General features: G+C 37.3%; 1 protein-coding gene across 6 annotated transcripts in view; it reads left to right on the top strand.

The window, feature by feature from the left end:
- Positions 1 to 14,029, top strand: part of LOC108969728 (protein decapentaplegic) — a 148,925-nt gene extending 134,896 nt beyond the window's left edge. For 5 of the 6 annotated variants that reach the window (XM_018934614.1, XM_018934615.1, XM_018934616.1 and 2 more), the window contains 2 exons: positions 6,541 to 8,007; positions 12,197 to 14,029. In XM_018934614.1, coding sequence (XP_018790159.1) covers positions 6,555 to 8,007; positions 12,197 to 13,083 — 2,340 coding nt within the window. In that variant the 5' untranslated portion in view covers positions 6,541 to 6,554 and the 3' untranslated portion in view covers positions 13,084 to 14,029. Of the gene's footprint in view, positions 1 to 6,361; positions 8,008 to 12,196 lie in introns of those variants that run through there. The other variant, XM_018934620.1, reaches the window with a different exon arrangement.
- The last annotated feature ends 1,009 nt before the right edge of the window (positions 14,030 to 15,038 follow it).

Raw genomic sequence — 15,038 nt, 5'->3', positions numbered from 1 at the left:
ATGCATATATTTAATGTACATATACATACTACATAAATGTGCATATGCCTGCTTGTGCAAGTATCAAATAGTTTTCGACACGTGTTTGCCGCCATTGTAACGGTGTTATTAGTTCAATCACGCATAGCACGTTTCAAYTGATCGTTTCATTATTTCAAAGCGGAAGCATATTCAATGTAAATACGGCAAAGGTACAACCGAAATGACGTTTTTGGCAACAATATTTAATTGATTAATCGAAACACAAGTGAATGAAAATCGCTTTTGAAAATTGGAAGAAAAATCCTTGTGAGAATGTGTAATATTTAAATGTTATACAACATTTAGTTGGACTTTGTATTGTTTAAAAATTGTACTCTATTAGCGAATCTGTATTTCCTTAACAACAGTTGTTGTGTAAATTAGCATTGTTTCGTTTTCCTAAGCTTTCTAATTGAGTTACTTAATGATTTTTTTTTTCTTAAGCTTACAAATTGAGTATAATAATACCAAACCAAAATGAGTTATTTTTTGAATTTTTCATATTCCTTAACTCACTAATTAAGTCAATTAGTACAATTTTATTCTCGTAAGCTGCCTAATTGAGTTAGTTAGAGATTTTTTTTATTTGCTTAAGCTTAAAAATTTAGTGAATTAGTACCTAAGTCTGCAAATGGAGCTAACTAGTAAATTTTGCATAGTCCCAGCTCACTGATTGAGTCAATTAATATATTAGTTACAACTGTTTTATTCTTCTTTTAGTATTAATTTCAATTAGTATTACAACCTACTTATTGAGTTCATTAGTTAATTTTTATTCTTTTAAGCTCACTAATTGGGTCAGTAAATAAGTTTTTCATAGTCCCAAACTCACTGATTGAGTCAATTAATATATTAGWTAGAACTGTTTTATTTTTATAAACACACTAATTGAGTCAATTAGTAATAAAACCAACTAATTGAGTTAATTAGTGAATTTTTGTTCTCTTCAGCTCACAAATTTAGTCAACAAGTGAATTTTTCATATTCTTTAACTCACTAATTGGGTAAATTAATATACTCTTTGCTTCMCTAACCCACTTAATTGATTTAACTAGTGATTTTTTTTATTATCTTAAGCTTACAAATTGAGTCAAATAGTACATAAACCTACTTATTGAGTTAATTGGTGAACTCTTATTTCCTTAAGCTCACTAATTTAATTAATAAGTGAATTTTAGAATTGGTAAACCCACTAATTGCCTCAAAATGTACGTGTTTTGTTTTCTAAGCCAACTAATTGAGAAAAATAATGAATTTTATATATTTCCAAACACACAAGTAGAGTCAAACAGTTAACTGTTATTTTCCTAAGTCCCCTAATATGATCGATTAGAAAATTATTTCTCTCTTAAATAAGCAATTAACATTTTTTTATTTTCACATGCATGTTAATATTTTACCAAGTTTTTGCCTTCAAAGACACWAGGGAAGCAGTATAAGAACCTTGAGAAGCTTCAGCGACGAAAGGAAATATATTTTATTTAGGATCTAGTTAAAGCTTACACTCTCGAACACTATCACTCCATGCATTAGTTGATCTCTGACATATACATTATTGAAAATTTTGCAAATCTCCAAAAAGACAGATTAAAGATGTCTATTAGGCCTCTGATAAAGCCTTCTTTTGCCAGCCGTTTCAAGGATCATTAGTCTCACAGCCTTAATAACATGTTTCTTTTTAACAAGAGACAATTAACATGCATTTTTGGCGTTATCCCTTCGTTCCTATGTTAAGCTTCAAATGAAATAAATTCTCTTCAGCTTTTAGGCTTTTCGGGTTATTCAACATAGAAATAACTGGAACTTTAAATTCAWGTAAAAAATGTATTTAAAATTCAAATATGACTCAGCTCAAGTACTATTAGCAAATTTGTGATAGTAAAATGATCATTACCCTTTCCAACAGATCACATCGAAGACAAGACATAGTTGGTTAAGTCATTGCCACAAATGCACACGCTTGCAGCAATACCCCACTGTCTCACAAACGGGTTAAGCCGACCGCGCAATACGCTTTACCCGGTTACTGAGTCACAACTTTCGAAGCGAAAAAAGGCTTCAAGCCTAGATAAACACACAAATGCGTGTCTGTGTATGTATTTGGGTGATCTTGTAAAGAAATTATAACTCGCTTATCGCCGCTAATCAAGCTCATTTACATTTGCGTTGTCAAAACTATAACAAAATCGAATTAAGTAAAGCAAATAATTGCCACCAAGCGAAACAAGTTGTGGATAACTTTTTAATTTTTTAATTTGTATACAAAATTTGGCGCGATTAATGCAAATGCGTTGCCATAATCTATTTGTGTTTAACAATTTTTCGTTAGAATATTTCGAATATAAATTGTTTATTAACAGTTTAATGAACAGCGAAGAGCTTAGACTACTACGATAATGTGCCAGATTGGCGACGTGTGCTCAAGCTGGTGTGTGGCGGAACGCGCTGAGCAAGTTTAGGTTGACAAAAATACGCTGTTACTACTCCAACAGGCAGTCACGGGTCGGCAGYGCACGACTGTGCYKTGTTGTTGTGATGATTACGGTGTGTATGGCTTTGCTGGCGAGCTGGTGGAAATTCCCACCCGCAATTCATTCATAGATACTTGCAMGAGTTGCTGCCACCGACAAAAGAAGTTAACTAGAGGGGATATAAATTTGTACAAAAACGCGTATATATGTATAATATGCACATGTCTATGTATGTCAGCTACTAATATATGTTACAGTTCTTGTTAGAGGTGAAACAGTGCGTGAGGAGTTATTGACCGCATATGATTACGTGCTTACGCTTTGCTGTTGTTATAGCGTGATTTTTATGGGGGATTTTCCAGGACACGGATTGCGCGTGCAGCATTCTCCTCGCTTTTCCGCGACACAAATAAATGGTTGCGGAGGGCGTGTTTAATGGCTGATATGCGATCACGAAGACTCCGTTGAACCAGTGAAGGTGCCTTCTATGCGATGAAGGTGTTTACTAAGCGATGAAGGTGTCTACTATGCGCTGAAAGCGTATTCTATGCAGTGAGCTATCTCCTTGTTATTGTTGTTGTAATGCTTTGTTGCTAGTTTTTGAATGGCTGCCTTCAGCCATTGTAGCTAGTGCGGCGGCAATTGTCACTGATCCACTCATAATTTCATCGCAAAGCGTCTAATTTTTACGGCGCAAGTAGACACACGCACACATATGCAATTGTATACAACTATATATACATACATATGCAACTCGGCAATGATTTCTTATCAGCACCTCAAGATCTTGGGTCCGGCACGTTTGGGCTCATAGCTCATCATGGCAAGGAATTAAACTCAATTACCCCCTGGCGTGTGCTAAAGAATATCTACCAAATTCCACATGATTGGTGGCTTAGTCTTTTATAAGATTGTTTTTAAAATTTTTATTTTTTTTTTTTTTTTATCCGACGTTTTGCCTACCTTGCCACTCCACTTAGCGACTTCGATTTCGTCTGCATACTTAATGCGATAAGATTTTAATCTAACAAAATTTAGCTGCACACAAACAACTAAGTTTCTAACTATGTGTGCGTTTTGYTGTTGTTACTGTAATTTTGTAATTTGTTCGTAGCACAGTTATAGTGCAACATTAGYGTTGCACACACGATACTATTGTACGTGGCGAGCATCATAAATTTCCGTTTAGTTTCATTTTAGGCGGGTTCTGCTTGCTTGCTCTTCTACGACGGCGTTGCKTGACGCTGCTTGGATGCCTGGCTGCTTGYTAGCTGCGCTAAGCTGTTGATTATGAATTGTGGCTGTGATTTGGCGTAGTTTTGAAAGCAGGCTATATATTTATATAACAAATATAGTATGTATGTCTGTTTGTATGTGCGTGCAACATTTTGTTCTCATACACGTTTCATTTCTTTTCGATTTTTTTTTTTTTTTCGTTAATAATTTTTTATGCGTTTTAGAGTTCCAAGCGACACCCATCGCTTTGTTTGAGATAAACATCTTCAAAACTCGACAGCGGAAATGAAATTTATTACAAGTAATACTTTGGTATTATTCAATACGCTATAATATTTTTTTTTAGTTTTTAAGTGCTCACAGAAATTATGGCAAACGATCATTCAGTAAATTGTTAGGAAAAGCACCTTTTCGTCTTAGAAGTGCCGCCGACTGCGCTGCTTCTTGCCGCTCATACATTCTCAAAATTTTTTTGATTAATTTTTTTAGTGTTGTTGTAAAATTTAAATTAGTGTTGTGTATCTATAGATACGTACATATCATATAATATCATATCAACTAGACGTGAGCGCGGAGAGCACAGAATGCACAAAGGTTTTTCATAGTTTCAATTTTGATCGGTTATTGTTAAGTAACTGATTAAAAAAGAAAAAATTGAAGAMGTAGCCTTAACTACGGTTGCACTGCAGCTAAAATAGCTTTTACAGACACATTTCTAATAGGTCAGTTTGTATGACAGCGATGTGCTATAGTAGAGCGATCTGTACCATTTTTTAAGGGATCATAAAGTTGCATTTTGTAATCATCTGTACCGAGTTTTGTGAATATATCTTACCAAATAAAAAAGTTTTCCATACGAGTACTTGAATTTCATCGCCCAGTTCATAWGGGAGCTATATGCTATAGTGGACCGATCGCTACCATTTGTTATTAGAAGATTATAGCTTTCTCTTGKATAAAAATAWGTGCTATATTYCATGAAKAGTTGCTTGAAAATAAAARAGTTTTTCATACAAAAACTTTATTTGGAACTATCAGTTTGTATGGCAGCTATATGCTATAGTGGCGCGATCTGAATAATTTATTTGGGGACTGTAGCCTTCTTTTAGACCAAAATATACACCAAATTTCATGAAGATTTGTTGTCAACTAAAAAAGTTTTTTTTTTTTTGCTAATTTTAAGATATTTGAACCAAATATTAACAAATTAGTGTCCACGTGCGGCCATTGGAACGTATTCATTCATTCCGATTAGAGACATTTATTGTGTTTGAAAAACAATTAATGAAGACGTTGTGTTTATGAAATTTGTCCACTTATGGGAGTTGCCGAATTGTGGGTGTTGTTCAGTTATAGACTGCCCGTTTGACAAATTTCACTGTATAAACTTCATAGGGACTCCACCTTTTTTACTAGGTCATACAAACTTCGTGGCAAACTTATGTATAAAAAAATGCTTTAGGCTTTTAGGATTTATAAGCAAGAAGCAATTACAAAAAATCACCAAAATTACAACAAAATAATCATGCAACTCACCAGGGGCTTTCCAAATTTTGCCCAGCAAAACAATATTTGAAAGTTAATAGTTCAATTCAAGTCTTTTGATGTAACTATAAAGCTGCTCTGATCATTATCCTTGGAAATTCCCAGAATTCTAATATTAACGGTAGTTGAAAAATGTTATTTTTTTATTAAGGTTATGARCGCAAAAGCGCCTAATAAACTCATTTATGGCATGAGAACGCCTACCAAAAATATCTGCATCAATAAATATGAACACACACATATACAAATATATACCTGAAAGCGCGCTACATATGTGTGAAGAAATACGAATGTATGTGCATTATTGTGTGAAAGTAGCGCATAAGCAAGTGAAAAGGATATGGGCCYTTACGCGAAATCATTCAGCGAATACGCGGAAATACCGCGCCACTCGCGCTGTACCTGTTGCATATGCAGCGCTGCACTTGTGTGTGGGTAAATACACAGCTGCGCAAGTGCAACAGCGCCAACACGACACAAGCGAGAACTGCATTGCAGCAGGTACCATTCTGCTGCGCGTTTATTGCGAACACTTACACGAGTACTTGTTTATTAGCACGATCGTTGTTTTTGCTGTGAGCGCGCTCTCTGTGTTGTTGTGAACGCAAAGATTTAGAGTGTGATACAGAGAGCTGTGGTGACTCAAATGCTTGTATGCTGCGCATTTTTGTATTGGGAGCAGCAAAAATTATTAAGTAAATCTATTTAATTTAATTTTTGTATTTACAAAAACTCATTGAGTTGGCTGTTGAGTGACATTTTACGCGCCGACTTTGAGTGAAGGTGATTTGAGTGCAGTGTTTGAAGTAATTACTAGTGGCACGCCTCTACCGCAAGTAAGCGCCCATTTTCAGCTTAAAGCGCGCGCTCTCACTCGCGCTCACAGTCGTGCTGAGCAAGTCTACGCTGCTAGCCAACAAATCGGCGGAGATACACGAGCGCCACGACCACTAACAACAACGTTACTACAGTTAGAACTCACATTGCGCGTAGTGCACTTGTTCGCACGCGCTCACTACTCACCASTCAGTGCTCATTCACTCACTCATACTAACGAATTTTAGCTCAATGCTCTTTGAACTAGCGCCTATAGTTTTCATACCGTGTATATCTACTTAGTTAGCTAGCAAAGGCCGAGTGCTTGGCATTTGCTACTCAACCGTTTAGTTGTCGTGTCGCTCGTTCGCATTTTTACAGCCGTTTCTCSAACCGTTTGTTAACCCTTTGACTAACGCTGAGCAATTTCCATGGTTTTGTATCGTTTCAGAGTTGAAAGCGACCATGCGCGCATGGCTTCTACTCCTCGCAGTGCTGGCGACTTTTCAACCGATCGTTCAAGTTGCTAGCACCGAGGATATTACTTCGAGTTTCATACAGGCGATATCCCCGTCAATAATAGAAGAAGAACAATACCAACAACAACTGGAGCTGCAGCAGCAAGACTTATTTGAATTGGCGAAGCAACGCGACACACGTACAATATACAACARTAATAATAATAAAAACAATAAAAACAACAATAATAAAAACAATAACAATAGTGTGCAACAATTAGTGACGGCAAGCAGCCAATTAACGGCAATAAGCCCTGTAATCGATATAACAGCGTTATCGGTGACCAAAAGAACACAAAGTGCAACAACAACAAAAGCAAAAACAGCGATCGCTACGATCTTTAGCTACAATCGGCGCAGTGATAGTGATAATTATACAAATAACGGTAATCAATTAAATCAATTTAGTGCAAAGGATATTCAAGCAAACGGAAGTGGTGCAACAAACAGTGACGCAACAACAGCAATTGTTGTTGCAGTGCCAGAGAAGAAAAAACAAAAAATCAATAAACAAATTACAAAAACAAATCAAAAGCACAACGAAGTGAACGATAAGCATAATAATTTAATAGAAATTACGCGAAACAAAAACAACAACAACAACGCCAACCGCGCAGTGCAAGTGCAACAATTAGCAAATACTAGCGATAAAACGAAAAGCGCGCAAACAACAACAACAACAACAAAAAGTACTAAAAAGCTTAAAGCAACAACAAGTGCAGTGTTAAGTGAACAAGTGGAAGCGGAAGCGGAAGAAGAAGAAGCAGCAGCAAAGAAAAGCGAAATGGCTATACAGGAGCATAGATTAGCGACAGCGCAGGAGCATAGCAAGCGGCATAGAAATCATAAAAAGCAACAACAACATATGCAACAGCAACACAGCGCTTCAGACGCACCAGCGGAACAACACACAGCGTCGGTAGCAAGCTCGCATTTAGCGACGGCGGAACGCTTGGTCGCCACTRCAACGACGCATCTAGAAGCCGCTGAAAAGTTGGCACAAGATGCCAGCCGYGCCGCCAACACACCTGCTACAAGGACAAGCGCCGCTAGTGACGCATCCACAGCGCCGTTTAGCGACGATATTGTTGTCGCCAGCGAGGAGGATGAAGGCGACAGCGAAAGCGATGTCACAGAACCCGCCACATACAGTAATAAGGAGATTATCGGTGATAAATTGAAACCGGATCCCTCGACTCTAGTCCAAATCGAGAATAGCCTGTTGTCGCTGTTCAATATGAAGAGGCCACCAAAAATTGATCGTACGAAAATCATCATACCCGAAGCGATGAAACAATTGTACGCGCAAATTATGGGTCACGAATTGGATATGGAGACTATACGTAGACCGAGTATGCTGTCACGTTCGGCGAATACAGTACGAAGTTTTACACATATAGGTGAGTAAAGAAGATTTATGAATTTATTATATATTTCATAATTATTTTATGTAATATTAATTTGGACTTGCGGTTCGCTGATTTGGAAATTTTTCCAATAGCATAGAGGCTCACCGGGCAATTGATGCCTCAACTATTAGTTTTTTGTTTCAAGTTTCAAGTAAATTATACACCTAATCCTAAAAMAGTTTTTGTAGTTTTTGGCGCTCAGCCTTTACATTTCTTCCTGAATCTTGAGGCAATGTCTTCTTACAAACTATCAACTACTTGATAGGTCGCTTTCGAAGCTTCGAGAAAAGCTTAAACACTTTGTTATGACTAACTTGTGTCAGACAGTTAGCTCACGGACTTATGACTCATCATCTTGCATTGTTAGACAAACTGTTATGAAATCAGTATTACAGCGTATAGTTATAAACGCTTGCTTTTGGAATAGTTTAAGAGTATGGAGTTCAATTATATAAATATATACTGCTAATAAACTTCCTAGTTCTGTAAAAAAGAGTATTTGTACTATAATATGTACTAAGGACTTTAATGATCATTACTTCTTACTCTAAGTTTTTATTTACCTATTTTTATTATTTAGTATGTATATATATGTATAATTTTTTTTTTTTAATTCAGAATTTATATTTGTTATAGTCCCAAAAGTGCTCCTAATAAATTAGCAGTTTATATTCAAAAAAACTTTTGAAGCTACTTTTTTAAGTACTTTTTGAGGTTAAGTCAAATTTAAGTGGATATAAAGCAGGATAGTAAAATTTATGAATACCTGGTCGAAGATTGGTCCCAAAATTACAGTATGGTGCTGTAAAATAGCAAAAGAACATGCAGAGTTCCAAATTCGGTTAAGTAACAGACTTCAAAAAAAGGGTATAAAATCGCAAAAAAATTGGACTTTGCCAATAATTTTAAATTTTTAATTTGTTATTTTATTAAAGTTTTAACAAATTTACTTTCAAAAGTCTATTACGTTATATAACTTCAAGGAAATGACTTTTTGGAGCTCGTAAAACGACTAGATAATTATTTTCGGTTTTGTTGTATGAAAGCTTTTAGTATTGTATWATTATATARCAAAAGAACGCTAAGAATATTAAAKTCGGTTAATAAWTTGGTTARTTTTTCAGTTAATAATTCGGTTAATTAACCCACTTAAGTTAAGTTTATATAAAGCCCAAAAGGAGACCTAGAGCAACAGTATAAAATTTCAAATTTCGAATAATTAATTCGGTTAATTATTTTGTTAATTAACTCAATTAGGCAAAGTCTGTATAAAGTCCAAAACACGAGACCTAGAGCCAGAATTGAAAACTTAGAGACAAATTTAAGCATTATTGGAACATTTTATGAAATTATTTTGATCATCAAAAGAGTTTTTCGGCAGCAAAAAATTCCCCGATTACACTACKCAACAAATCTGAAAGAAAAATTTTTTGTTATCAAATTTAGTTAATTATTCGATTAATTGACCCACTTAAGTTAAGTTTATAGATATAAAGCCCAAAAATAAGRCCTATAGCACCAATTTTAAATTTAGAGACATATTTCAAACTCAACAAATCTGAAGAAAAAACTTGCGATTGATGAGCTAAGAGGGCTGTGGGTATTTCAGATATTCTGATTACGAACAACAAAGATTGCTACGTGTTAGAGAATAACCGCTATCATTATTTGTTTTAGCACAGCAGCAGCAATGACGGTTAACTAGTGTAATATAATTTCTCTTAGAAGAAAAACTTGATAATTGGATATAATTTTGAAAAATGTGAAAATTTTTTTCAAATGCTTTTATTCTCAATTTAGAAAAAGCAAATATAATATTCTTAAAAACATCCATAAACGAACATATCGTCACCTAAAACGCAAAACAAAATACTACAAAAATTAAAATTGAATTTTTATTGCTTACGATTCACTACATCATATTAAAAAATATGTAGCATAGAATTTTCAGCTGCCGGTGTCCGACATAACCATTATATAACCGATACACAACCATTTTATAGCCAAAGCTCAATTTTTTTTTAATATGAGTGGTTTATATTATACCTTTTGAAAAGTGATGTTACGTTATTTTACATTTTAACTGAAGATATATATTATATAATTGCATAACGCGCTGACTTCCAATGATGAAATCAGCAAACATTCTCCAGCGAATTCCCTTTTGATATGCGTTTATGCGATAAAAAATCACAGCTCTAAAATATATTAAAACCAAAAACAATATATTCAAACCAATTTTAGCAAGTTGCAAGGCATCTCTCATGCAACACACTCGAATTCAGCAGACCATTTGTGCCACAATCTAACGAGGCCACTTCAAGTACCTTTATTTCGGTGATTTATGTGAAGAGCAGCACCTTCACAACGCGAATGTCGCATTGTTTTGCGCGCAATGACCTTGAAATCAATTCAATGGAAATGTGTTAAGCCACACAAATGCGCGCACACACACATACCATTTACTTATGTATATAGTATCGGACATAATACAAAGCACTTGTTCTGCAGCACAATTTAACTAATAACAATTATTACAAAGCATATTTGCCAGCGAGCACGAAAGCAAACGCTGAAGATTTCGGTTTTCAGATTCCAAACAACCTGAAATGGCTCGAGTCACAGCGACCGTTAGAGGGCCACCGAARTAACCGCTTACCTGTTGCTTTGGTGCGAAACGCAAGTGCAACGTGCAACACAGCAACAAAAACGAGCAGAGCGGTGCGGAGACAAAAAGGTGCGCAGAGCAAATACTTTGTAACATGTCCGTGCTTGTATGTGTGTGTGTGTATTATGCACGGGGCGATCCTTTCATTTACCGCTTAATGCAAAATCCTTAAAATCCTACTGTGCATTCGAGTGCTGGCCCATTGTGCCGCCGCGATACTTGAGTGTCTCTGCGAAAGGTGTTTGTAGCAAATTCCAGCGGCGTTTGTTACCTATGGCGGATTCCCGCTTAGATTTCAAGTACTGCGAATAATATGTTATTGTTCGTGTTGCTTTAGTCGGCGGCAGCGTTGACTGCAGCGACATCGACGGGGGTTGCCAACGCGCCGTGCATTTGCAGTCGGTAGGGCAGACTGTGGGAATGTGTGAATTTAATTGCTTTCCGTGTTTTAGAACTCACCAGCTGCTGAGTGTGACGCAAAATGCTCGATATAGTGGCAATTGCAGTGATGCCATATTATTCGAATGGATTTTTGTGGCGGCGTTGTAATAAAAAACTGCGGTCCTTTATGCAGATTCTCCTCAAATCTCTCGAGAGTATGAAGTTTTCATTGATCTTTCGAGGTCTAACCGATCTCAAAGGTCTCAAATATTAATTTCTATCTAGAGTTTGGAGTTCCCGTTGATCTTTCGAAGTCTAACCGAATTCAAAGATCTAGATTATAAAATTTTATAGAGAGTTTGTAGTTCTCGTTGATTTTTCGGAGTCTAACTGAACGCAGTTTTGTGTAAAATATCTAACCTTGAACATATGTTTCGAGAACAAACGTTTAGATCAACTTGAGCAGTGCACGAATACMTAGAAGGAAGAAAACAACCTTTATTTCATATAGAAAGCTCCAAATTATTAATTTTTTTTTTATCGAGAATTTTAGTTCATGTTGAGTTTTCGAGATCTAACCGAGCTCAGATTAAAAAAAATCTAAACTCAAACATTTGTTTCAAGAGCAAACGCTAAGATCGAATTGAGAAACGAACCTTTCCGACGGAACGTGCATTTTTATCCGGCTATGGACTGCCAACTCGGCTGCATGCCTCGAAATTAATTCAGAAATGTTTTCTGTCGATTCAATTACATTACAACAACTACAACAAAGAGATCTCGCTTCATTTTCGAAAGAACAGTCCAAATTATTCGTTTTCATCGAGAGTTTGCAGTTACCGTTAGTTTTACGAAGTCTAACCGTACCCAGCTTTGAAACAAGCTAACTTCAAACCTCGAAATCAAGTAGTAAATCGACTCTAGAATTTCAGTTTTAAAACGTTTTTTTGAAACAGTATCAAAAATGGTCACCATTTTTTGTACGAATATCGTTACGTTTCGACTTTTACCCTTAAAAAATAATATATTTCTTATTAGACATTAAACTATTTGTAAGTTATATAATCCTTTCAAAATTTCGGTCACTAACTAATTCCCCAAACTGTATTCTCTGCTCTCTTCCTTTTATAGAAAGTAAAATTGACGATCGATTTCCGCATCATCATCGGTTTCGCTTGTACTTCAACGTGAAGAGCATACCCACCGAGGAGAAGCTGCGCGCTGCCGATCTGCAGCTATCACGTGAAGCCATCAGTGATGCCGTGCTTAGCGAGCGGCTCGCGAATCGAACAAGCTACCAAGTGCTCGTCTACGACATCACGCGGGTGGGTGTGCGCGGCAAACGTGAGCCCAGCTATAAGCTGTTGGACAATAAATTGGTGCATTTGAATAGTACAGACACCGTGAGTCTCGACGTGCAGCGTGCGGTGGATCGGTGGTTGGCGACACCGAAAAAGAATTACGGGCTGCTGATCGAAGTGCGAACGCTGCGTACACTCAAACCGGCGCCACATCAACACGTACGACTGCGACGCAGTGTCGACGAGCCGCACGATAGTTGGCAACACAAACAACCAGTGCTTTACGCGTACACCGACGATGGCAAACATCGTATGCGTTCGGCGCGTGATGCAACAACCAGCTCGTCGCGTTCAAAGCGTGCCGGTCATCATCGACGGGCGCATCGTAGGAAAAATAGTGATGAGATATGTCGACGACATTCGCTATATGTGGATTTTGCGGATGTCGGCTGGAGTGATTGGATTGTGGCACCGCCGGGCTATGATGCATTCTACTGTCAGGGCAAATGTCCGTTTCCGCTGGCCGAACATTTGAATTCGACAAATCATGCGGTCGTGCAAACCTTAGTCAATAATCTCAATCCGGGAAAGGTACCAAAGGCCTGCTGTGTGCCAACACAGTTGGAGGGCATATCAATGCTCTATCTGAATGATCAGAATACCGTTGTGCTTAAGAACTATCAGGATATGACGGTGGTTGGCTGTGGGTGTCGGTAATAAGGCGCTAATGTGAAAGCAACAAGCAAGAAGAAAACAACAAGTTAACAAAACAGCAATAACAGTAAAAGAAAATGCAATGCTCGAAACGACGAAGAAGGCAACAGAAAAGCAACCAGAATAACTGTTGATATTCGCTAAAAACGAAATCAGAAACGAATGCAAAATAAACTAGAAGCCAAACCAATGTCGTCGATAGCGTATTGCGAATACATCGACCAAAAAAAGATGTGTCCGAGAACGACCAGTGTATGTGTGTGGATGCGTGGTGTTCKCGTTCGTGTGCGTCGAGTCATACGCCGACTGACAACTGAAAGCGAAAACGAGACAACACCAACGTGTATGCGAATTGGTCAACGTCAATTCGTTAATAACACGACGTGTGCGTAAATGGAACGAGTGTGTGAGAGAGCAAGAGCGCAAAAGTAGTTGACGATTACCCGCTATGCTCTTGCCAAAGGACGAAAGGTCAGAGTTCACGCGAGCAGCGGTAAGAACTTCGTTCATTCTCTGTCTCTCTCTCTTTTGCGCACACACGAGCGCACACGCATCGGGAGCGCAGACGCGAGAGCATTAAATGCTGGGTTTCAAGCCGCTTCACGCTTTAATAAGTTTAAATTTTATTAAACGAAATGCAAACAAAATGGACTGAATATATGAATTTTAAGTATATACATTTTAGACTTTATTTCTTAAAATAGAGCAAGTTAATAAGTGAAACATTAACAAAGCACAGCGCAAGGCTGAAGTAGTTAACAGACAGTTGCACGCGCGCGCACTACAAACGAAGCACAACACCAAAGCGATTGTCACAATTGACAGCCAGGCTGCCAAGACGTTCGACAGTTCGGTGAGAGAGAGCGCGCGCACACAGCGCCGCAGAGCTGCAGACACTTCGTGACCACACGACAAGTAGCCCGGTAGAGACGACGCGCTGCGCGTGAAAATCAGAAGAATTTGTGAAACGCAAGACAGCGCGCAGGAATTCGAAAATATGCGCACGCCCTTATATACTCAAATACATATRTATATATATAATGTATATAGAGTAGTATATGTCATATTTGCAACGCCGCCACCAACGCGCGCCCTACGTAGCATCAACGCCGCCGCCGCCGCATCGCTACTACTATTTCCACGGCGCTGCTGGGCACTTAATGCCAGCCGCGCACTACGCAACGTAGCGCGTTGCCAACTATTGTGTATTTTATTGGCGTAAATGTCTAAAGCGCGCTCTGCGCAGACGCAACTGAGCTAGCTAGCTAGCTGAGGTGTAAAGAACCATTTGTACAGTAGTGTTAGAAAAAAGCAAAATATTTTTATTATTAATTTTAAATCAATTAATTAAAATTAATAAATGTCTTGTTAATAGTTTTTATTTTTATTTAAATGTACCATGTAATATGTGTAAAGCGCAAAACTAGCATTTGTGTTTATATATTTTTATATTTTTTTTTTTTTGTTCTTTTATTTTACAATCGAATTGTGTCATTCGAAGTCACTGTAGCCAATGTACAGTTGAATAGGCGAGTCAGAAGCGAAGATGTGAATAAATTATTCAAATTGATATTGGGAAAAGTGCTTTTATTAAACAAAATTCCATAGAAAATTATACGACTTGCGCTTTCTTTCGAATGAAGAGAGCACGCAAGTGCATAACGTCAAGCAACGCTCTTTGTATATATATATATTCATATATAYATACACATGTTTGTATGAAAAGTCTAATTGCTTATAGATTATGTAGAAAACAAAGCACAACAAGAACAACAACAATAACTTTATGCTGTTGCGGCTGCCGCACGGCGTGGCACGCGGTCAGTTGCCTCGATTATAATGCATTACTGACCTATACTACTTACTATTACATACTTATGTTAATGTATAGGTATATTATTTTTAAATCTAAGTTTTTTTTAGCAGTTTTTTAATTATATTCAAATTGTTTGTGCAGT

The sequence above is a fragment of the Bactrocera latifrons genome, unplaced genomic scaffold (assembly GCF_001853355.1).
Source record: "Bactrocera latifrons isolate USDA-ARS-PBARC rearing strain unplaced genomic scaffold, ASM185335v1 scaffold_263, whole genome shotgun sequence".
In the NCBI taxonomy this organism is placed as follows: Eukaryota; Metazoa; Arthropoda; class Insecta; order Diptera; family Tephritidae; genus Bactrocera; species Bactrocera latifrons.
This window is presented reverse-complemented; position numbering and strand designations above follow the sequence as displayed.